Source organism: Neolamprologus brichardi, chromosome 15 (assembly GCF_056152115.1).
Source record: "Neolamprologus brichardi isolate AB-2024 chromosome 15, ASM5615211v1, whole genome shotgun sequence".
Lineage (NCBI taxonomy): Eukaryota > Metazoa > Chordata > Actinopteri > Cichliformes > Cichlidae > Neolamprologus > Neolamprologus brichardi.
The window spans coordinates 19,287,062-19,313,151 of record NC_142118.1 but is presented as its reverse complement, the minus strand read 5'-3'; the positions used below and the strand labels follow the sequence as shown (position 1 = coordinate 19,313,151).

The following is a 26,090-nucleotide window of genomic DNA, read 5'->3' as shown; positions in this document are numbered from 1 at the left end:
GGGTCTACTGGAGCAACCAACTAAAACCTATTTACTTTTCTATCACGCAGACACAGGGACGGATAGAGAAAGAGAGAAACATGTAGAAAGACCAACTCTAAGAGGTGATCTGACAATTAATATTCACACAGCAGCTTCCTCCCTAGCCCTACGTTTACGTTTGATAAATTTCAGTAATGAAACTGTAGATGAAATTTACACAAAGCTGATTGAATTTCCTCATTAAACATAAGAAGGCAATCATTAAAAATTAGCTTGGAATCTTCCTGACTGTGTACTGAAAAAGACTTTGAGGGGTTTTTGAGGCAAAAACTCAAAGTGGCATAATCTAAAATTAAAAACACTGTCTTACGGGGCCGAGTCTACATTTGATATGCTACGATTTATATTTCCGGCCAAATATTGAAATAAGAGCCAATCTCTGGTTGTCTTTTTTGCTAACAGAACAGAAAAGAACAGAAAATTTTCTGAAGTTCTGCTTAGCAGGAGCAAGAAAACCTCACTTTCTTTGTTTTTTATACTCTGCATAAAACTGTGTGCAGGAAAAAAGCGAACTAACCACAGCTCCTGTAACTGTAATGCAACAGAACAAAACAGTTGTGGACAAGTGGTGCAGTAATATTCACAACTGTACCAGGTTTTTATCTCATTCAGAAATAGCACTCGTTGGCCAAAATATCATTCCTGAGGAAGTACAACTTATTTTATTTAAAACAAATAGGAAATTACAATTACAATTACAAAAAACCCCTCTCACTGTCTCACATTTTTAACAGTGGAATAATTCCTCAATATATTATGAAACCGGCTGACCTTCCAGAGGCAACCCAGCAGCCATTAAACTACCTCAGGCACTTATTCTAGGTTAAGTTGAATTTATTTCAATTGTCGTCAGGGTTTGAAAACTGCATGTATAGAATCCGTCGATGAAAACTTCTTCAAAAGTTTGCTGGGTGTCCCCCAAAATAAGGTTTTAAAAAGTTTTGTTTTTTAAATCCACCTTCACATGAAGTTAGACTTCTCCCTCCATCTCCGCTGCAAAATCCTCCCATAGATTCCAGGTCAGGAATCTTTGAGCGCCATGTCGTCTCCTTATGTAATCTCTCTGGTTAGTCTCAGCTCAGCAGAGTATATTAGCATCTTTTGCTCCTAGCTTTGATTTTTAAAGCCAATATTAAGGGAAAATAACCTCAAAATATATAGAGGAAAAGTAGTACTAAATGTACGCAATAGCTTGTCCTACTTATGTACCGGATCCACATAACATAGTCCGCTTTATATACCAACAACTGGAAATATTGCCCCAAAACAGATAGATCTGACGGGAGGGGATACAGGTTGATTGTTAAAGCTTTACACCACCCTAGGAACGAAGAGGGCAAACTGACAAACACCCACTAGATGTTAAATCTACACGTCACTGTTGTATTTACAGCTTTTACAGCTGCTTCTGAGTGAAAAAATAATTAATTTATATCAGTTTAAACAACACTTCAATTATTCAGTTTCCTTCCACTCAGCTGACAGACCCATTTAACATTCATTCTTTTCTTAATTACAGGGAGTTTACTTGAAATTATCAAGGGAATTAAAAATGAAAAGCCTTCACTGCACCGTGACATTAGAGGGCAACTTTTAAAGAAAAAAAATGCAAGAGTGCAGGAAAACTTCAAACCAGATCAAGCTAGAGAGTATCGTGGCGTCAACCTTATCAGCAGAAGAAGCCCAGCTACCTTTGTCACACGGGGCTGTCATCTTATCAAAAGCTCACAATACAGACCCACACTAAACCGTCATACACCACCTACATATGCACAGCTAAAGGACTCCAAACCAACACCCTGGGGTTATTAGGACAAACGAGAGAAATATCTTAAATTAAAAACACACACGTTCCCGTTTATTCAATCGGTCGCAATTAATTAAAGTTATCGTGGCGCATACAGACACAGCTCACACAAACACCTGCAGAAATGATGTATGCTTCACTTCCATTTAATAACATTAACATTAGTAAAGCTGTTACAGTTCAAATTTTAATTGTATGACTATCATGGCTAAAAGAATATACAGTATAGATAATGACCATTTTTATTGAAAGATTACAATGAAGAATTTTTTTTTTAAAGTGGTATCAATCAAGAGAAGAGAGCTGTGATGAACTTAGTAGTGAGGATGTAACTATAACTGTGTTGCCACTGGATTGTTTGCAATATTATCATATCCCTATTTTTAAATGTGTTATCACCAGTAGCAGTATCCGGTCATTAAGGGGTGACATGACGAATCCTACTTCCGGGCGTAAAGTAGTCTGCGTTTAATATGGCTTTTGTGTTGTTAACATGTTTAATGTTTTGTATTTTCTTCTATTTAATCTCAAAAAGCTCCTAAAACAGTCAGTGATCACTGTTGACCTCCCTCGGCTTTTATTACCGCTAATCATTTATTTAAGCTCAGTTTTTAAAACCTTAGGATGTAACTACAGCCCAGCCCATGCAGCAGTATATGAATGACTAACCTCGTATTGTGGATGGATTATCTCAGTTGTTCTCCTGGCTGAAGTTTGGTCCTTTTACAGCATCCTGCCATGCGATTACATTTGTTCCTGACCACTGAGAACACTCACGTTAACTTTTATCGAGTGGAAAAAAAGTTAGCTTGTTTATATTATGCTAACATAGCTGTGTCGCTAGCGGTCACGTAGCACATCATTATATACCAGCTAGCCAAACTTCAGTAACCCTACAAATGTCACTGCTGTTTAGTCTTCTGTCTTCATTTATGTTGGAAGTGATAGCAGAGCTGTACGTTTTAATTAGTTTCCAAAACCCTGCAGTAAGGACATGCTATATTGTATTTAGATGGAAGCTAGCGAGCTAACTTCCTGCTAACTTCTAACTCTGTTAAATGTCATAAATTCCGTTTTCATGGATGTTAAACTCAATTGTTACACCTGGTAGAGCAGAACGCTGATCATTTTATTAAAGATGAAAGACTTTAGACAGTTTTTCAACTCTCAGTAATGCCATAGTGATCGTTTGATATATGGACCTGCAGCAGAGTTTAGGCCCAGACACGGCTAGTGACCTCAGACTTAACGACCGGATACTGTCAGTATACTGTCTTTCTGAGTCCAGCTAAACGCAGCCAAGATCTGTGCAGCGATATGTTCGCAGCTCTTAGGTCTGATCAGGGCTTGTTATCAATCCCCAAATGTACACTAAGAAACTAAAGATTAGAGGGAATTTGCAATTTTAGGTATTCTCTGCCTTCCAGTCTACGACAGACTCGAGCAGAAAGCAGCTGAAGACTCATCTTTTTAAACTGGCACTGGGACATTCAGTTTCATTGTGGGGTTTTGTTTTGTTTTTTTCTGGGGTTGCATTTGATGTTAAGGACCTTGTGATCTGAATCTTAAAGGGGGCAATATATATACATTTACTATCACTGTACTACTTTGTGTTCATTTGGATTAGATTTTGATAGTCAAAGGTCAGGATTACATGTGACAATTTTGACAATATTTCTGGCAATAACTCAAAAATGTATATGGTAAATTTTGCACAAAAACTAATAGGATAAAATTGGCTCTGGGTCTTTTTTCTAAATACAAATGAAAAAAATAAGAGGCATTACAGAGTTCTGGTCTGAGGTGATTGTCTCTTTGTGTTTTATCTCTAATTGACTATGTGCACGTTAGCATATGCTACTTCCGGTGCGGAAACTCCTGTGGGGAGCTTTGTTTCCGGTGTCCTATTCGCGCCCTGTTTATGGTCCAAAACAAGTTAAGCAAATAAATAAATAAAGCGGCGATTTACATTTCTATAGATGTCTCGGGCATTTACCCAATATATCTGTAAATGATGTTCATCGACTTGTTGATATTTTTCCCCCACGCCTCAGGGGAAAAGAGAAAATGGATTTAAATGTTATATTTCTCAGCTGTCCCTCGTTTATCGCGGGTGTTATGTTCTAAAAATAACCAGCGATAGGTGAAATCAAGTAGCCAATTTTATTTTTTGACGGTGCAAAACGTTTCGTGGACATCGTGGACATACAGCACTGCACTTCAGAGTCACACTGCTAGCGATAGATGCAGCGATTCTGTACTGTACAGGAGAGACGGAGGAGATCGTCTGCAGCGATCAGGACGCAGGACGTAAAAAAGCATGCAAACTTGCACTGAAAAATCTGCGAAACAGCGAGGTGAAAGGTGAACCGCGTTGTAGCGAGGGACCGCTGTAATTTTGAAGGTAAGTCACAACATACCCTTCGTAAATACTAATGTATAGAAACCGTTACCAGCAATCATAAATTTTTTGTGTGGCTTTTTTTCACGGTTTGTTAACATGTAGGTGTGAACTTGACTAGCTGATATCGACATAACGGGGAAACATCTGGTTTGACTATTGTTCACCTGTAGTTTGAATGCTGAACATTTGCCTGTTTAAATCATAAGACCAGTCACTGTACAGAGATGTGCTTCTGAATGTGGACGATGTGTCTTCTGCTGCAGTTCTGCTTGTGTTTAGTGATGTAAACAACTGATCGATCTAAACTCTTTAAACGTCAAAATTGATCATTAGATTTTTATGACACAACAGTGGTGAGTGTTCCCACCTTCTGCTCTTTGTAACTTAACGCGATCGTTCCGTTTTCGAGTTGTGGACATCAATTTTGGAGTATATCTTCGCAGTAGCGATTGACCGCAAAGTAAAGCTACCGGAAATGTACAACCCCACATCCGGTCTCAAACCAGGAAGTTAGCATTTTCTCGTGCACAGGGTCAATACTGTAGGTCTGACAATATTTATTGTGAACCGGCACTATATAAATAAAACTGAACTGAGCAGACTCATAAGAGAAAGGTCAGAGACTGTCATGAAGCATTATTTTGGCCTTTATTTACCACTATCACTATGGAACAGAAAGGATCATATTTCACATTCAGTCTGCTATTGAATTCGTGACACTAATCTCTGGTGCCCATCTATTTAATTGCTTCAAAGTCTTCACTGCATGTATTATAAGTGTGGAGAGACATGGATGTAAACTGAAACTTGACAGATTTGAGAGGACCAAGAGGTGGTAATTCTAGCCTTAAAACTGAAAGGCTGACAGACAATTAAGACTTTCAGAGAAGAGTTACAAAAGTGTGAAACCGAGGAGAGGGAAAAACAAAACAAAAAAAAGAAGACAGAGAGAATAAAACACCCCACATCACCATACTCATTACGAGCACAGACACTGACAACTGGCAAGAAGCACAAACAGAATATAAATATATGATAAAGTTGACATTTAGAGGCATGTGTAGATGGATGAGTCTAACTGACGGCCAATTTGGCTGCTAATCTAAAGGCCAAGGCTGCTGGTGGCAGGGACAAGAGATCAATCGTGCGCACGCGCGTTTGGGCGTGCACACATACGTGGTCTTTCACTCACCAAATAGATTGCTGGAGTGGCCGTGCTTGGAGACGGGCCTGAGCTCATTGGAACCCCAGGCGTACCGCTTGTAGCTGTCCCACGCATGCTTCATCATCTGACAGGGGAGAGGAAGAGGAGGGGTAGGAGGGGGGGAGAGGGAGGAGGAGGAGATGAGAAACGAAGAGAGTTAAACGGGACAATAAACTGTGAGCCGTAACAACAGAATCAAATCATTTTAACCGAGTGATGAGGCTCGTTTTTCACTCTGTGAATCAGCCTGTACGTTTAACTAGGGCTGGGCGACATATTGCAATATATTTTGAAGCATGTGCGGTAACAATATATATCACGATATATTATTTTCTTCTGTATAACGTATTTTCCACACTATAAGGCACACTTATAATCCTTTAATTTTCTCAAAAATCGAGAGTGTGCCTTATGTATGAATTCTGGTTGTGCTTGCTGACCTCAAACCGATTTTGGCGTGCAGAAATCTGTTAAAAAATGTTTTGGTACAACTTTGGTAAGCCGCACCGCTTGATGGATTGTCAGAGCATTACGGCTGCCGTAGTGAGGAGCTTCGCGGAGTAATCTGGGTCCAAAACTCCGTCCACTTCAGGTCCCAAAGTCAAACGAACACTAAGAGTTAAAAACGGTCTAAATTCTTTCATCTTTAATTAAATCCTCAGCGTTGCTGCTTTATTGGGTGTAACAATTGAGTTTAACATCCATGCATCCATGAAAACAGAATTTATTAAATTTAATGGAGTTAGAAGTTAACAGGAAGTTAGCTCGCTAGTTTCCACCTAAACATGACATACCATGTTCTGACTGAGAGATTTTTGAAACTAATTCAAACGTACAGCTCTGCTACCACTTCCAACATAAATGAAGACAGAAAACTAAACAGCAGTGGCGTTTGCAGGGTTACTGAAGTTGCACTACCTGGTATATAATGTTGTGCTACGTGATTGCTAGCGACACAGCTATGTTAGCATAACATTAGCACAGTGAAGCTGGAGGATGAACGCCAACTTTTTTTCCACTCGACAAAAGTTAACGTGAGGGATTCTGGTGGTTAGAGACAAATGCAATCGCATAGCAGGATGCTATACACGGGCCAAACTTCAGTCAGGAGAACAACTGAGATTATTCATCCACAATACGAGGTTAGTTATTAATATACTGCAACAACATGGGAATAGAGCAGCTGCGAGAGAATTCAACATTAATGAATCAATGTTACGGAAGTGGAGGAAGCGCAGTTTTTGGCTTTCCCCATATTTCAAAAGTGCTTCATCTATTTGCTATGACTGTCGCCCGCCATAATTTGCAGATGATAATGGTTTTCGCCACTGTGATGCTTTCGACCAAAACAGGCGCAGCTTGATGACATCATCAACATGCGCTATCGCAATAGAGCGATATAGTCAAAATCTCTATCGTTGGCCAAATTGATATCGTTTCTATCATATATCATTTATATCGCCCACCCCTACGTTTAACTATGCGTTTCTAAACTGCCCTAAAAAGTATCCAGCACATGCATGAATAAATACAGAGCTGCAGCTGACATCAACTACCCCAGATTCAATCAATGGTTGTCGGAAAGATATTCCCACTGCTCAAGCTGACATAGCAAAATGTCTTGATTTAATCAGCCAACTTTCCAAGACCCAAAGTTCTTCCGATTAACGTCACTGAAGGTTGAGAAAAATAATGGATACTAGAAAAAAAACATCATAGTCAGAGTTGTTTTGGGCAATGCTGCAATGTGGACTGCCTACTAGTATTATTAACTGTGTATTTATTCAACTTAAAGTAAGGTGTCTTTTATTTATAGAGGATTTCCTTAAACTTTAAAAGTTAAGGGTTATGGTAGTGGGGACACGTGTAAGGATTTACTCCCTGATCAGGCGGTTTGGAGGTTTTTGGAGCCTCTGGTCCACTGTAGCTACACAGAGCTAAAGCCAGCAGTAAATTATTGCATAATGCAAACAGCACGAGAGGCCCTGAGCTATCTGGGGATAAAGGCAGCTGCAGGCAAACCTTAATGATCCTTCCACAGGTTCATCTAGGAAACCCTGAGAGGTTTACTTCCTCTCAGTCACATCTTGTTGACCAAAGGCTCTCTTCTAAAACAATTTTTGTATTTAGGGCAAGTCCTTCTATTTGGTACGGTCTCAAAGGTCTAGAGCTTCATGAAAGAATATAGTGAATCAGATTATCTGTTGTGGCGTCCCCTCAATCAAAATTTTAAAAGATATTCAGAGATTTGTTTTTGTCGGTCTCATCTGGACACATGACTGACAAATACATGACAAATACAGCAGGGAATAAACTTCATAGGGGGGTGACAATGTGTCTCGTTAGCACATGTTGTCATTCTTGCCCTTCAAACATACAATAAAAGTTTCTGCTCAGGAAGTCTGAGACTGCAGCGCAAGATTTCAAGAAACACCATTACCATAAAAGAACAACTTTCCTTCTGGGAAAATAATCAGGACCAGTGAGTAACATAGCATAACCATCGTGCCTGTTTAATCTCCCCGTCACTGTTAAGGGAAATAAATTCTGCATATGTGAGATTATCCACAGATGGAAAAGGTTTTGCTTCAGAAGTCTCTGGATATCTGAACCATGTATTGACTACAACCAGGGATATTTAAATCAGGGCTCTCGTCAGTGCTGTATCATCCACAGGTTTTATCATGTAGCTCCTTTCAGTAGTCTTACTGAAACCGACTCATTACTTATTTCAGCAGGTTGGTAAAGACTGCTTTAAAAAAAAGAAAACAGGGTGTACTGATTAGACCCTGGGCTTTTGACAACTTTGGCCATCATACACCAAGTCTGCTCCCTGTAGCTTTTTTTTAATGCTTACTCAACATTTACTTGGGAGTTGACAAGGTATCCAACTTTATAACAGATTTTTAGCATTTTCATCCCTTGTTCTCCGTCCAGCCTTTTGATATAATGTGTTTGGATTACAAAAGTCAACATATGCAAGCTATCGATAAACACGTGAACACAAAAGAGATCAGACAGAGCAACAGCTGAAATAAGAAGAGAGAACAAAGACTGATAGGCAAGACTGTAAAACAAACTTGACTTTGTATTATGTGAACTCAGTGAGGGAGGGAGGAACATTTCATTCAAATAAAATGAAGTAGAATTGTCTTTAATTTGATCTATGACAAACCTGAGGTTTTTTTTTTATGTTAATATATTGAATTTTCAGCAGTGAGCAGCTATTTTCATATTGCAGGCAGAAAACATTAAGCTAACTTGTCAGTGTTTGGGTATTCTGTCAAAGCTTGTGTTGAACACTTGAGGCTTTAACTTTGAGCACATCAACATCCAAACATCACTAAGTATGTTTGGTCAAGTTCTTTTACAAAACCTCGAGCCAAAGCTTCACGGGCTCCAGCTGTCAAGCTGCGTCTCTCATCAAAATGGGCTAATGATTTTCTCTGCAACCAACAGACTGAAATTATTCCCACTCTCCAACCAGTCAATGAAGATTTTCTTTGGTTAATTACAAGTAGGGCTGCCACAAACGATTATTTTGATAGTCGACTAGTCACCGATTATTTTTGCGATTAGTCGACTAATCAGATCATGCATCCATTGGACGTACAGCGTACAGCTTATTGCACCAGCATGCATCTGCTCTTATATAACTATCATTAGCTTACAGCTCTAAGTGTTTAAGGTATGTGCTAACTAAAAATAAAGACAAGATGATAGTTTATTAAATTTTAATGAAATTCAGAGATTCATTCAGGCAAACAAGAAAAGGTCCTAAAAAAGTGATGAAAAAAGCAGGGTATCTGGGGTACAGAGTATAAACAAACAAAAGATTTTTTCAGTACCTTTTTAAGACCAAAATACAGAAAAACAGAAAACTCCATGGTAGAACAATCCTAATTCTAGCCATGCTAAGTGTTTTAATCCCAGTGTCTTCCCTGTCTGCTTAAGTCCAGAAACAACAGCATAAAACTGTCTAGATGCTGTTGTTTGGTTTATAGGCATCTGTTTATCATGAGCACAAAGAATTGACACCTGACCTGATCTGAGAAAAGGAGCCGACCACTTTGAGTGACAATTTCTTTGTTTTCTTTTAAAACGTGTTAAACAAGAAGTGATTTCTCAGTATGTGAATTGACTTTTTTGTTCTTTTCTGCTTTTAATTATTTCTGGTATGTCTTACTATTTGAATTTTCTGTCTGTGAAGCTCTCTGTATCTTTGTTAAGAAAAGTAATCTATAAATAATGTTTCTAGGTAATACTGTACTTGTTCAAGTTATTTTTAGTCTTTGTAGTGTTGTTGTTATAGTTATTGGTTGCAGTTGTTCTAGAAATAGAATATTGCTGTTGATTTTCCAGATATTGCTGTACTGGTTCTAGGTATTGTTGTAGCTACTTTATTTATTTCCCTTTTTTTAATAAAAAAAAGAGGGACAATACATATTAATGAACATTTTAAGAAATGTAAATATGCCAGATTATAGCCTTAGGTAACTTCAGTTGTTGTAGTTGTTATTGATGTAGTTGTGTCGTTTAAAATTCTAATTGCTGTAGTTCTAGTTGCAATTATAACAGTAACAAACAAAATGTAACCCTAACTAAAAGCATCTATTTGTTTCCTCCCAAGTTAAGGAAAAAAAGTGCAGTTACTTCAGACTTTGCTCGAGTATGGAAAGAATTGTATCGTATGTAAAACTTTACATTTAGCTTCATACTCTTTCATGTATTTTAAAACTTGTCCATTACTTTACTTAAATTGTATTATCCTTTTTGATGCACCTTGCATTTCAAGAGCTTTTGAAGATCTGCAGGAATGCTGTCGACGTTCAGGGTGATTATATCTTTTTCTTTTCATTTGTAAATTTTTAATAATATTTTGTTTATTTGAACACATCAAGACAAACATATCAATCATGTGGAAAAGCAGCTTTTTACTTAATGTTATTCTCTCTTCCAGTTATGACTGCGGCTGACTGATTGCCTCATCTGTGCTAAATCCACACATCGCTCAATTCCCTGTGTGAAGGGACATCTTCCTCCGCTCAGTCCCATTATCTGCTGCTGAAACCACCTGATTCCCCAGCGGGAGTCATTGAGGTTCCATCTCATTTTAATCTGGCGCTGGCCGGGGCTTGATTGCCATGTGAACACTGCTTTCCAATTTAACACCCAAACACTTATTTCAGTCTCGGGTGTGGCTCCTCCTCCAGCTCTGCCTGCGTCCGTTCAACTAATCCAGGTTATGTAGCGCTGTCCCGGATCTTTTTAGAACCTAGTTGCAGATTAGACACACTAAAGCCCCGTTATCCTCCACCTTGAAACAGTAAGTCTGCCCACACACAAACACACACTCCTAAGTGACTGTTTTCTCATCACAGAGAGGTTGCTACTGCATCGTAACCAACAGCAAACATCATGCCCCCCTTCCACATGCACCACACTGCCATCTTTATACACCTAAATATAAGTGCAGTACAAACTTTGCATTCAGTCAAGCTGAAGCACAGCCTGCACCGTCTCTCCTGGGCAAATTTCTGTACAACACACCCTTCTTTCAATGCTCACATTCAAGCGCACATTCAAGCATACATGCATGTATGAGTGCACTCATTTGCATGCATGCTTGTGGTGAACAGATCTGAGTGAGAAAGCTACTTCTGTAGCTGCTGCTGACTCACTGACAGCTAGCTCACTCAAGGACACACACTCACTCAGAGTATCAACAATTAATTGTGATCACTTTTAACGGCGGACACAAATGACTGCAGCAGGCAGCAAACCAACAGGTCAACGAGGCACTCGGTCAGTGTGACTGGCTGCCAGGGAAAGTTAGCAAAGTCAGCTGGTAAAGCAGTCAAACGAGACAGCCAATTAGGAAGTCGGTCAGGCAGGACTTTAAGCAAGAATCCAGGAAAAGCGGTTTCCCCGCTGCTACAACACAACCACGCACATGAAAGAAGCCTAATGGTAGTTCTATGAAATAGTGAAACAAGAAGTTTCACTATATTACATCTTATATTTAAAAAACAAACAAACAACTAAAACAAGATCTGGAAACATTTCTGAAAAAACCTGCCTTCAGTTTGCTGGTTTCAGGCCAACAGGTTTCAGAATGAAACGAGCTGGCAACAAGGCTCCAAGAGATTTATGTTAAGAACCAATCAACTTTCTCAGTTATTAATCAATGTTTTGCTCCAAGGTGACACACTTTTTGACTAAAATATATCTTGTTCAGTAAAAAACTAAAACAACTAGCAGCAATTCAAATTCAAACAACTCCTAGCTATCATTTATTTATTTATAAAGTTATTTATTCCTCCTTTAAAAAAAACAAACAAAAGCTAAGAAATATATATATTTTTTAATAAAATAAAAGACCAAGAGTTTATTACAAGGTTAGAGACCCTTACTGTTACTGTTTGTCAGGCAAAAGCCTGGAAATATAGGAGGCAACATGCTAGGACTACAACTGTAGGAGAAAGGTATGAATGTTTCTGCTGAAGGAAGCGGTGTGTGGTGATTTAAAAGCATGATGATACCGACGGCAACAAGAGCTGTGCACTGCAGAAGAGGAATAAAACTCTGCTTTCATTCTTTTATTCGCATTGTTCAGATGACTGACAACGTTTCAGTTTGGGTCTTAGGCAGGTTACATCATGCAAGCAGAAGAGGCTTGTGCATGAATAGCCTCTGATTTAAAGCTTTTTCCACAGAACAACTGGTTATTAGAGAGTCCTGCATGGGAAAATATGCCATAGCATTGCTGGAATAGAGGTGGCCTAATTAGTGTTACACTCATCTCCTGTCTCATGTGCTCCATGTGCATCTCTCACTCAAGTATGCCACATTCACATAGTCTCTTATTTATCCATGGACTTTAAGCTGGTTCAAGAATAGTTAGCGTATTTCATGAAAACATTGATCTGTCAAATGTGTTGTTCTTTTAAGTAGACACACAAACACATGACAAATGGCACTTCATTCTGATATCCTCTCCCACGCACATCTAAAGGACGTGAGGTGATAGCCGTGCTCCATTTAACCCCCCTAAATAAAAGCTACTGAAGCTGCTAATTACTGCCCCTATATGCATGTCACATTAAAAGATCCACTCAAGCACACGTTTTACTCCACATGATCAGTATTGGCTCACTTAAAACCCTGGGATCCGTTCTAACTAACATTATTACCAAAGGCTCCTTTTGCTATTGTTTCAGTTTTAGTCCCTAGATAGCATGTACATAGCATAGCCCTGAAATTCTAATGGATTCCCTCTGAATTCATTGTGTAAAAGTAAAAGCAGCGTTTGAATGAAATTACCTAACAAATACCTTGGCTGTTTGTTTAGTAGAGACAGACCAGTTTATTACTTTGCATGTCTATTTGAAGCACCCGTGCAGCAGGAAAACCAAGCATGCTAATGTTAGCTGCTAACTTAGCACCTAATTCTCTAATCCAAATACTTTTAGCTTCATAAAACTAGGATGGCAGTAGACAAAATGCTAACTTTGATACTTCAAAATGCAAAAATCTTCATGGTGACTACAGCCATCTTACATATACACTTTCCAGTCACTCGGATACTGCCGACTCGTAACCGAAACCTTCCTTGATCTTGTTATTGAGATCAGAGTATGTTAATACACTTGATAGAGCCATCTTGGTCCTCTGTATGTCCAGGAAATCTACGCAAATCGTTTGGTCTCAGGTAGGGCACTCTTTATGAAGTAAAGGCTTGTCTACTTTGCATATAGCTTTAGTCCAATGCTGCTACCGTTGAAGCAGCTGAGATCTGCACTGACTGAAACTACATTAAAAGTCAAATTAGGATTATTGTCTGCTTGCATGCAAAAGTGTATGGAGTATGGAGCCCTCACCACAATAATGGAAACTTGTTGACTTCTGGTACTTGACCAGTTTTGTCTGTACTGTAAACATGTTATTACATAAAATATGTGCTATTTGTGTTCACAATGTGCTTTAAGCTATGATGTGTGTAAAAGTTTTATTAAGACTGTGTGCTCTCACCAGTTTTGTTTTGTTAACAGTGTTGACAAAAGGAAGAACCCTTTAACCAAAGATTTGCTGTAATAACATAAGGGGTGAATTCAAGTGGGACTGTTACTCAACCCTTGAAAACATAAGAAACTGCCAGTAAGTGAGAGATTTGGAACCATGATATCACCACAGTAAACGGTCACGATTATAAATTTGAGCCAATACTGTAAAATTACAGTCAATAACATGCAACCAGTGTTCTAAATCAGCGGTCCCCAACCTTTTTTGCGCCACGGACCGGTTTATGCCCGACAATATTTTCATGGACCGGCCTTTAAGGTGTCGCGGATAAATACAACAAAATAAAACTAGTACCTGTACCGAAAAAAAAGAAGATTTATTCATAACACACATGAAAAGACCCAGGAAAACCGAGTTAACGATAAAAACGATAACAAAATAACGCTGAAAACCGATAAAAACCCTGAAAACTATACATTTCACACCTGAGCCTCAACTCTCGCGGCCCGGTACCAAACGACTCACGGACCGGTACCGGTCCGAGGCCCGGGGGTTGGGGACCGCTGTTCTAAATCACCGGTTGGCTCACATCGTAGCTCTCACTACTAAAACATTCCTGTGTGTTGACTCTTATTGGATTAAATGTCCAGGATCCCTATGTGTTGACTCTAATTGGATTAACTGCCTGGGATTTTCGAGGTTGACCGGTGGATATGGTGGCTGAAGCTATTTCAGACACACAACAGCTCCATGCTAATTGGCTCTGTGTTTAAGGTGCAATGGTTTTCTAGGGCACTAACATCAAGTGCAGTCTAGCTGGAAGATCTGAAGTATACACACACCTGTTCTTGTTGAGCGCATGCAGATACACAAACGCAAAACATCAGACACGTGCACACGCGGACACACCAAAAATGAGCTTATTTTCTACAAAAAGAAAAAAAGGTTGTGTGGAAAGTGTTGACAATCACCACTGTCCCCCCCTGCTCCACCTCCCCTCTCCGTTTATTGATTTGCTTCAATATCCGAGCTGTGTTCACTGATATAATACAAGCACAAACCCACAGATCCGCACACAGAGCCAGAACCTTGCCTCCGTAAAACAGTTTCCTGTCAGCAGGACAACTAATGGAGGAAAATTAGTGTTACAGCATGCCAACACGCATCAGAATGGACTACAAACACAAAACACTCACAGCAACCATTCACCGAGTGACGAAAAAGGAGTGCAATTCGGTCCCGGTGTATTCTTCTCGAAGCTCAATTCAAACTTCGAACTTAATTTTAATGACCGACTCTGAAATTCTGACGAAAGGTCAGAAGACTTTATTTCTAAAAACTAACTCGTGAGTATTTAAGTTCGCAGGGGATTAACAGGATGAGTGTCCATTCTCCTTTCCGATAGATTCTGTCTTTGGTCATTTGGCTTTCAAAGAGGTTGGGATCTGATTTGTATACTCTGACGTCACTTCTCTCCTTCAGACAAGGAGAGAAATATAACTGGGATAAATGACAGAGAGTGCAATGCAAACAAACAGAGACACGTAAGCATAAGTAACAAAAGGTGACCTCTGGGTTTTGAGTAGGAATATAAAATAATTCCAGAGCGTTTAGCCTTCTAAGTCATAAAGGCCTATTCATCAACTTCTAAGGATTACACACAAAAACACTCTGAAAGTTTTCTACAACTAAGAAAAAGAGAAAAGGCAACTATCAAGCATCTTACATTCAGAATAACATTAATATGTGTGATTTGTTAACCCCAAATCCAAATCTAAGGTTCACAAAGTAAATTGAAACATAAACAGAGAGTCACAAACTCTTGGTAATAATAACAAAGGAGCGCAGCATGTTGGCAGGAAAACACTAAATAACATAATCAAAGAATAAGACACAGAAGTGCACAAAAAAACAGAGACACGAGAACCAGAGGAAGATGTGACAAAGGTGCGTCAATAATTAGGGAAAGAGATAATATAACATAATAATGGCTGGAAAGGGAACAAAGGTGGAAAGCGAAAGCACAAAGCCACACGAGCACGTAACCTTCAAAATAAAGAAAAGAGCAAACCAAGAAGGTAAACGGGACAGAAAGAACCCAGAAAAGGAAAATACTGAGGAACATGAAGGCAAAACCAGAAAGTAAGGCTACACCATAATGCAAAAGGCCATAAGAAAGACTGTGACAATGAGAGAAAACTAACATTTTTTAAAAGTGGGGATACTGTTTGGGTAAACGGACAAGAACAACCTCATCAGCCTTGCAAGGAAGGAGGTGCCAGGTGTCCAGATCTGGCTGCATACGTAGGTTTCTGGAGATTTTTGTGCTTTTTTTCTCTTTATTTGTTTTAAACATTTGACAAAAGACTAAAAGTTGCATTAATATTGATCTGGACCCATTCTCCTAAATATTACAGTACACAATGATAATAAATAAAATCCTCTAAGCACTCCAATGCCTCCACCTTTGGAAAGTCTGAAGAAGTGCACAAATTTTGGACTTTTAACTGTGTTTTCATTAGTTTTACAGCTTGTTTCTAATATACATCTTTCCCGTGGCCATAGTTTTTTGTTACAGTGGTTCCACAGTTTTAAAAACAAAAAAAGCAAAAAATGTTGTTTTATAATTACAGGATAGTGTGGGTACCAGAACTTCCTGTTATTCTTAGAGATGGACCGATCCGATATTACGTATCGGTATCGGTCTGATACTGACCCAAATTCCTGGATCGGATATCGGCGAGAAATAAAAAATGTAATCCGATCCATTAAATATCAAAAAAGCACCTCACAAAACTTGCTACACGGCGTAACTCGGCTCATAACCTTAGCACGTTGCAGCAGTGTGGTCACGTGATAGAGCAGCTGTGTGTATTTGGAGCCTCGCTACCAAACCAGCATTTCATCTCCGATGAAGTTTTCCCAGAGAGAAGTAAAGCAAGTGTGTAAGTTCATCTCTGAATGTTTGTAAAGCATTCCAGCGTTAAGCTTAACAACCGATATATGGAGCGACTGCCTCTTCTCTCTCTCTCCTGCTCCCACTTCAAACGTGAAACTGATCAATGATCAGCTGATCGGCATTTCTGTCGCGAGTCCGTCTCTCTTCTTTGTTTTTGGCCCACTTTGCACCAGAAAGAGGAAACCAGCGGCTGAACAACAGCAGCACTATTAAGCTTGATAAGCTGTTGTTAGAATTTATTTAATATTACTTTCTACACCAGGATCTTTTTCTACGTAGCTGACGTAACTGTGCAGGGGCGGATCTAACAAAGTTTAGCCAGGGGGGCCGATAGGGCATGAACAGGGAAAAGGGGGCACAAAGACATACTTTTCTTTCTTATTCTCATTTAAAATGTCGAGCTTTTAATAAATAATTATCTGACTCTTACACCCAAAGTTTTAATCTGATGTAAAATATATATATAAGTCCATTACTGTATATAGTAACTGTTAATTCTAATATACCCTAGTAAGCTATAGTACTTTTTCCTTTGGGAAGGTACCATCTGTGCAGTCTGCAATTTTGTTGAAGAAAGATGTTGAATCTATTTAATTATTCTTGAAAAATAATTTATTTCTGTGCATTTTCCTCCCTGCATCAAATTAAATTTGATTACATCGATTAAGCATCATGAGGTGGAGGGTGGAGGGTGGTTCCCTATTTTTTTTTTTTGCTGGGAGTTTGCAACCCTGTTAGTTTGGTTGCTTAATATTTCTGCTAAGTACTCTTTAAAATACCAGAATAGGGAGGATGGAGCAGGTTTAAGTTTATTAGATTGATCAGTTGCTGAACTATGAAATATTTTGGGCGCAGTGTATTTTTTACATACAGGTATAACAGAATAGCTTTAGTGTTGTTATTTATTTAAACTTGAGTATAAACTTATACAAAATGCAGCAAGATATTAAAAAAACGTTTTATTGATTAAAAGACACACTATATCGGATTCATATCGGTATCGGCAGATATCCAAATTTATGATATCGGTATCGGTATCGGACATAAAAAAGTGGTATCGTGCCATCTCTAGTTATTTTACACTTTTTTCCCATAGAGTCAATGCTGACAGACGTCTTTCATTCACTAGCAGCATTTCTTTATCATGTAAAAATATTGACACACGCTATTAAAACTGAACTTCTTTTTCTTATACCTCGGGGATTAAATGTGTAACTTTTGTACAATACCAGAAAGTGGAGTTTCACTGGCTCGGCTCACTCAACATCAAACTCAGATGTCTGTGGCCCACGTTGTAAACGAGTTTGAACCACCTGATACAAAATCAGTGTCCACACAGGAAGCAATGCGGCAACCAGAGCAGCGTTTAGCAGTGTCAGGTAACGTAACCTTCGGGTGGATTAAATAAATCTCAACCTTGAGGAAAGCAAATGAAGTGACTACCAATGGGACCTAGCTCCAACTACAGCTCACTACGCATGGTAAGCAAATCACTTTAAATATGGTCAGACTTCCAACTCTGGAGAATTCAACATATATTTCTTCACACTAACACTGTGAGATTTTATGCTTTACCTCACTGACTCCAGAAGATTTGAATTATTTCTTTTTAAAATCTGTATGTTTAGAAATTGTGATTAAAAAGATAACATTTTTCCACATTTCTTCCACTAGGAAGAATTTCACCTTCAGAACAATAAGGACAGCCCATCAAAGTGGGCATGAAGTTCTCAAAAATACATGTATAATGGAAAAATTGGATTTCCCACAGCAACTCAAAGCTTTTTCAGCTGCTTACTGAGCAGCATGCCAAAGAGCATTTCAATAAAGCACAAGCAAGTGTTGCTACAGGTGAGCGATGGGGTGCAGAAGTCCATGGAGGCCTTATTTAAAAGTCCCCGGTGTGTGTATTTTACTCCTATTTGTACACACACTTTGTGGCAAATCATTAACTGCTGTGCAAAGATATGGGGTTAATGACCCTCTTTGCTCTAGGGTCTCTTTAGTATTCTGTAACTGAGGGAATGTGTGTAAAACAGGTTTTGTGAAAGAGATGGGGGTGTGGGTGTGCGTCTGTGTGTGCGCGCTCCCACCGGGGCTGCTGTGGTGAAAGCGAAGCTGAAACCGAATCCTCCGACGGCATCTCTCTGCGGAGATGCTTGTGCCAACGCCCTGTAACAGGTGGCTTGTGCAAAGGAGAGCGACTGTGAATGTGAGATCAGAGAAAGCTAGGTGACCTGATGGTTGTCGGGTAGATAAGGACATGAGAAAACCCAACCGTATGTGGACACCACAAACATGAACACAAACAAATTCTCCCTTCGAATATATCCAGCACTGTGAGATGGATGTAAGTCTTTCTTTACACAGAAATTATTAAAGACCGTAACTAATATAACTGGCATAGATTCAGTTCAGTTTTATTTATATGGCCAAATTACACTCAAGGTGCTTTATATTGTAAGCTGAAGACCCTCAAATACAACAGCATGAGAAATACACAGAGAAAACATAATAACTGCCTTCATTGCATAGTGCATGCAGCATGCATAGTGCATCCTGAACTCTATTGGTACCTGCTCCAAGTATCTGAAGTTGTTGGGCTCTCACAAAAACTCATTTATGCTTCAAGAATTCATTTTGGTGTGACTTTAGCTTCAGGTAATGTTAAACTATAAGATATTTGTGAGTAAAATCATTTCAAATCACATGAATTCACTAGAATAAATCCTCTATACTTTGGGTGTGTGTGTGAAACTGCTACTATAAGCATTTTCAGATCAACATTTCCTGCCCAATTATGTTATTTATAAGCCAACAAATTGCAGGAAACATGAACAGGAGCCAGACACTGGTAGCAGTCGATCATAGCCGCAGAATACACAAACAGCCGGGGACGTGAGCTTACCCAGAAATCAGATACAATTTGCTTTTCTTTTTATTTCTGCGACAGCGGTTATGTTAAATATGTGACTTCCTGTTTACCTCTGGTAGAAACAGATAAGCAGGGCTTTTTCTGCTTGGTCCTCCTCGGTGTGCAGGGTGGTGCTTATAAGAACAAACCTTAGGTTTTCATTAAATGTCTTAAAATAAAAAAATATCTTTGCAGGTGAAGCCTTTGTGGAACATTTCTGACTGAAAAAGGCATGTAGAGTTGTAAGAGATGAGAAAGCAAAAGAAAAAACAGCAGTAATTCATTATAAATTTTAAACAGTATATTAAACAATAAGGCAAAAGCAGAGAAGCACGTCAAAGTTTGGTTAAATACTAGCATTTGCTTTTTCGCTTTTTTCACATCGGGCTGTGAGTGTTTACTGGAACTCTGTTTATTATCCAACCCCTGATTTATTTTGGGGATATAGAAAATTGCTTCTCATTTCCATCTCTGAGCCCAGACAGCCACTGCAGCTACCTGGTATTAAGCAGATGCATACTATGTCACAAATCAGTGTGGACCTTTAGAAATTACATTTTAAAAGTCTTTAAAATTTTATAGATTCAGCTGATCTCATGTTCTGGATCATCTGCTATCTAGCTATCATCTGCTAGTAGTGCCTTCAACTTGAACCCCCACAATGGGCACTGCATCTCCAACACTGAGTCAGAGCAACCTCAACCAACCCCATTTACCATTGTGTTTGCACCAATTTGAAATAAAGTTGATAGAAGTAAGAAAAGGACTTCCAGGGAGCAATCTCAAAACTCTGCTCTGCTTGAAGCTGACTGGACATGCACAAGGAGATGACCTTATCTTACATGGGAGATCAGACAAAAAGCTTTCAAGTTTTATGAAACTTTTTTGTGTTTTAAAATCCGACGTTGTATATTAGAGAGGATGTCGGAAGACTGTATGAACTATTGTGCCGTTGCACAGAAAGCCTGGTGAAGGAAATCATTATGTTCAAAACATGAAAAATGAGATACAAAAGTTTCAAGAGGCCAATAAAATGGGTCCACTGGGTGAAGACAAAAGATGGAGCTGTTAAAGCTCTGATCACAACCCTAAGACCATGCAAGCAGCACACCTAAATACAATACAATGCAGCCATTATCTGAGCTAATAGCAATACCCGTGTTAGGTGGTTCACACTGACTACCATTCAAACACCGCCATCCAGGCACAGCACAAAAGCAGTTGTGGGTGCCATTTGTGCAGCCAGTGTATTTTCAGTATTTCTTTATGCATGTATGACATGGAAATGAATGCAGGAACAAATAATTAGCATCGCAAATATAATGGCCAGTAACCCAGGTGCAGCAATTTCCTCACAGAGCTGCAGTTTAATGGGTGAAATAAAGGGGCAGATTTTTCGTGATAAAGCAACTAAAAAACAATCAAACCAAAGTAAAAGCCTGTGACACAAAATGCTTATCCAGACCCGAGCATGAAAGAAATAAAGGCTAAAGCAAGAAGATTTGGATTTACGTGTGAAGGCGTAAAAGCTGTGGACGAGTAGCAGTTAGACATTTGTTCCTCAAGGCCTGACGGATCATTCAAGTGTTTTTGTATAGTTTTCCTCTTTTACTATAAATCACATTTTCATTTAACTGATGACTATTTTCCAACATGATGCAGTGTTTTTGATTTTGTTTCAGCATGGATTAGTGCCTCCCAGGCAGTCATTTGTTCCCTCTATGGCATGGAAATCAATTTGTAAAACATCATTTCAGTCATGTAGTTGGTATACAGTAAGCATAATGTGTTCCGTTTTTTATTGTCATAAAAGTTATCCATCAACTCACAGAACCGCATTTACAAGGAAAACTATCTGGAACAGTAACACATGTTAATTTATGTAAGCTGATGAGAAATGAAGAGAAATCATTGTATACAAAGCAGAGGAACTCTTCCAAATGGTCATACAGTATGTACATTTGACATCACTGGTGACCTTCAGTAAGATACACAACACGTATAACTAATGATACTGCCACTTTACGGGTCTCTCCTAAGCTCCAGTTTCACAAGCAGACATGGGGAAACAGAGATCAGAGGAGAGAACAGTCGTAATGTAATGAACTAATCATTTGATTCAGGAGTGTTGACCCAGGGTGATATCTAAAACCTGCAGGACATTGGCCCTGAAGGCCTGGAGTTCCCCACCCCTGCTTTATATGGTTATTTCAAAACCATAGAATATAAGCCACACCCACCCAGGTTTCAACCTGTTATGAGGGGCAACCAATCAAAAGAAGACTAGCTTAAAGGCAGGGGAAAGGAAGGTACAGTGGCTTTTTTTCCCCACATAGGATAAATGAGAGAAGATGAATAGGAGAATTGACCAGATCCTAGTAAAAAATCAAATAAAACAAAGAGCTCAAGCTCATCTTTAGAGGTATAATAGTGGTAATCTATTAGCATCTCCATCAGCATGATTAGTCCCTGAGATTTTTGCCTTAACACTCACAATGATAAGCACAACTTTGATACAAAGATGATTTTTCATCAAGTTCAAAGTTTGAACTTGACGTTCCAAACTTTGAGAACTTGGATGCTTGATCAAAACAATTTAATTTTCACCACCACCGCAGGGCAAAGATGTCAGTTAGAAAATTGAGTTCTTGTAGTCAAAATCCAGAGCTGCCATAGAAAACTCCAACAGCCTGAACTATGATGACTTCGGCTCATATCACGTCGTGCACATGTTAGACTTGAGAATAAGCATGAATTGGCATTTTGAAAGAAGAAGCTGGCAGCTAAAAAACATAAATGTAACCATAAGTATGGCACGAGAGGATCTTCCCTCTTGTATTTGCTGTATCATAACTGAGCTTGAGATATAGGACGATAGCTGTAATTCTGACAGGTTTTTGTTGTCAGAGTTCTGGTTTGATAGCACTAACTCAGCATGAATGCATATGCAATTAGCCCCAAGGGCAAGAGAGCTGTGTCACTCAGATCAGTGCACTATTCCCAGGACAATTCCCCTGTGTGCTGACTTAGTTAAGCAGAAAACAATGCCTTGGAAGCCACAATTGCTTTTGTGCCAGTGGAAGTTATCAGAAAATACAGCCCACAAATCCCTGACATTGCTGCCGCTTTGAGACACAACTTCCCCACCTCACCATTTTTCCACCCCATTTCCTCACATGTCCTCATCGCTCAGAAACCCAGGAAGAAATCCCTCTCTTGGGCCCAGGGTCTTAAGGGATCATGGGGGGATTTCCTAAGCAGTTAAGTGTTTCGAACAATTATATACTGTATGGGTCAGTTTTGTACTGCTTTCTCACAGTCTGCTGGCAAATCCTGAGTTGAATACTTTATTCCCAACACAATCAGCAGCACCAGTTGAGGTTAAATGAAAGAGAAGCAGCCACAACATCGCTGAGTTTCATGTCAAACTCATGTTTTTGCAAGACATCTTTGTGATATTATTATATCAAAACAAAGTAAAACTAATGAATAACACAGTCTGCTTTATCACACACACAATCTGACACAGTATCTAGTAATCTCTGTTGAATGGATAGGGTTCAGAGGTTTTTCTCTGCATTTTAAAAAAAAGAACTTCTGAGCTAGAGACGAACAAATTATCCTGTCAAACCTTCCCTGGCTAAATAAAGCTGGACTTCTTTCAAGGAGTACTTCAGTTGCAATCCAGTAAAGTAATTTGCAGACAGCACATGTAATATTTGCTGTATCCTGTGTTTTCTTCTTGGTTCAGAATGAGCCCTTGGAGGGTGACCATGGATGTTGTCATTTCTGGCCATTATATACTGAAATCTTGTATTTCAGCCAATCCAGTTGAAAATGTATTTAAATACTAATAAATCATTTAGATTTTCACAAAAAAAAGTTTTTATTATATTGTGGGTGGATTTTTCTTTGGGGTATCCCAGGAATTCTTCTGTACAGGAAAAATCTCCAAGCTTGTACCACTCGTTGGCCTTATCAGGGTCATAAATGTGTTGCTTCCAAGAGCCTGATTGGTGCCTAACAGTGTTGATAATATGGTCAACAGACCGAGCCTACCTACAAAGCAACAATACACACTGATCAATACTAGCCGACGGCAGTCCGCAGAGGAAGGGAGAGGATGAAATTGAAGACAGGGAGAAAATCTATATGTGTGACTGACTGGTTAAAGACCTGACATTAAATAACTGTGGAAGTGGAAGCTCAATTATCACCAACAAAGATGTTACAATAAAAGATGAACATTAAAATAGTGGTGATGTGACTTTTTCCATTTTATCTGCAGAAAAACATGACAAACTGAGTATATGTATGCATACATAAGGGCCTTTATCTTTACTTAAAATAAGTTCAAGCATGTTCCTGTTGTTTCTGGTAATGTGATTAATAAAAAAATAATATTTTATGATCAAGTAAATCATGCCCAATTTGTGCACTGGATGATTTATTTAGATAAATGGATACATATCAAGTATCAAAATTGGCACATAAACTATGTCACGACTATATTTTGATTGAGCTCAACATCTGTTTGAAAATTGAGATTGAAAAATAGCCACGAGCAAAAAATGTTTTTGTTTAGATGCATGGATTTGTCTTTTTGAGTGAATTTAGTGTCAAATTTTCTGTCAAAGCTTTGCAATGTAACAACCATCTTCAAAAGTGTGAGATCATTCCGGACCTTCTTTAAACAATGTATAAACTTTTTTATTTTGAAACTGCTCCGCCAGATCTGTGGAGGTGAAGTAGAGGTAATACTTTTGATTAAGCCTAATCGCAATGGTGGACTCATTGCTCTTCTTACAGCTTTTCCAAATCACATCTACAGCTCCAAGAAAGTACTTCCTTCTATACACTGTCAAAACACAATGCTTTGTATTGTTTGATTATTTCAAATGCAACATTTGCTTTTCTTTGTTGCACATAGACCAAAAAAATGAAGTTTTTTTTTTATTTTGTGCATTTGGCTACTTTATAGTCAAGAACACTTAAATTAAATGAATCGCTGATTGAAACTGTTGTAAAATAACTTGGATATCTTGTAAAAATAAAGTGGCTAGTTGGATTTTGGGGGGGACAAACAAACAAATCTAGTCCTTGCATCCACTTTTGAAATTATTGTGACAGCTATTGGCTGCACTACAACTAGGGAAACTGGTTTAAAAATATTTATTACAATCCTTTGGTAGAAGGTCAAAATCCTTCACATGCAGGAGGAACCCTGATGTATTAGGTCAAGAAAAAGGTCACTGACAACACATAGGCTCAAAATACTGGAAAGGAATTTGAACTACGAGCCAAATGTTGTTTTACTTCCTGCCAACTTTTTCCTAAACAATAAAAAGAATATCTTCTGATTATTTTACTTATTTGAGCATTATCAAACAAACTTTGCAAAAGTTGTTATTTCACTGTGACTTTGGCACCATACTTCTGAGAAGTAAACGTTCTCTTTCAAAACTCTCAGTGCCGCAGTACGCTCTGTACAGCTGTATTGGCAGACATGCACACAATTATTGACTTGACCTTTTTCTTGGTTGTAGGAAGCAGTCCAACTGGGTTTGACCCAGAACATGACGAAAGGCAAACTAATGAAGACTTTGCGAAAAGCAAATTGATTTTTCTCTGCTGCCCTCTATTACGTCCACTGCCCACTTCAGTACAAGCAGGCGGGAGAGAAGGCAGGAGGCGGCCGAGTTTCAGCTCATCACTCATCTGCTTAACAGGTTGGCAGAGATGAGAAGTCAACGGCAGAGGACGCCAGAAAATGAAATGCACTTGTTCAAATGAGTTGGGCCAGCAGAACAGAGAATAACATTTGGAAACTGAATTGGCTGATTTGAGGGGAAAATCTGGAAACTGATCATTTTGGCCATTTGACAGAAACAAATTAAAAAGCTTTCTGTCTCCGCTGCCACATTATTATGGCTTTAACCTTTTTACTAAACATGCTTTCAAACACTTCTATAACATCAACAATGACACTGGACAATTAATCGGTTGGACTGGTAACTAGCGTTCAAGTGGAAACAAATGGGCCTGGTTTACTGCAACTCTTTAATTGATGCTTCCCACTTAACTTCATATAGACCACATTTACTCATCCAGTACAGGGTTGCAAACTATTGGCATGACCATCATTATGTACCCACTATCGTCTGGAGAGTTTAAAATCATTGTAGGAGCATTTCAGAATTGGGTTTAGTCTTCATATAAAAAGTTGGCCGAGTTCTCTATACCACTCCTGTGTCCGACGACTTCCTGCCACACTGTGCAGGATGATGCAGCCAGTCCCATTGTATTCCCAAGATGAGGCCTCAACCTAAGTGTTTTCCTAACCACCAGCTTGTTGGATCTGACTGAAAAATCAAGGGACTCCGCACACTTATACAGATCTGAGCTATCAATCCAAAGAACCCTTGCTTTAGCCTGCTTTTCGACTCCTACAGCAACAATAACATATAAATGAACATCATGTTGTATTTAGCTAGACTGGAAACTAACAATTGAAACCAAAAAGTCCTCAGTAAACTGAGGTCATAGGCAGATTTTCCATAGACTTCCATAGAATAGGTGAGGCTCATTGTCTTCAACCATCCACATAAATTAGGGAAATTTGCTGTCAAAGCAAAAACAGGAACAGAAAAACACGTACGGTTCTCTCGTTACATATTATTTTTCAGATGCTGTTCTTCTTTTTAGATTCATTATTTTCCCGCTATTGACAGTTAACTT

General features: G+C 38.9%; 1 protein-coding gene across 1 annotated transcript in view; it reads right to left on the bottom strand.

Annotated features, from left to right (window-relative positions):
* The window catches only part of man1a1 (mannosidase, alpha, class 1A, member 1), a 163,340-nt gene that overhangs the window by 117,332 nt on the left and 19,918 nt on the right, over positions 1-26,090 (bottom strand). Inside the window, exon 2 of the mRNA XM_006805649.3 lies at positions 5,446-5,542. Within this exon, the coding sequence (XP_006805712.2) occupies positions 5,446-5,542 (97 nt within the window). The remainder of the gene's footprint in view (positions 1-5,445; positions 5,543-26,090) is intronic.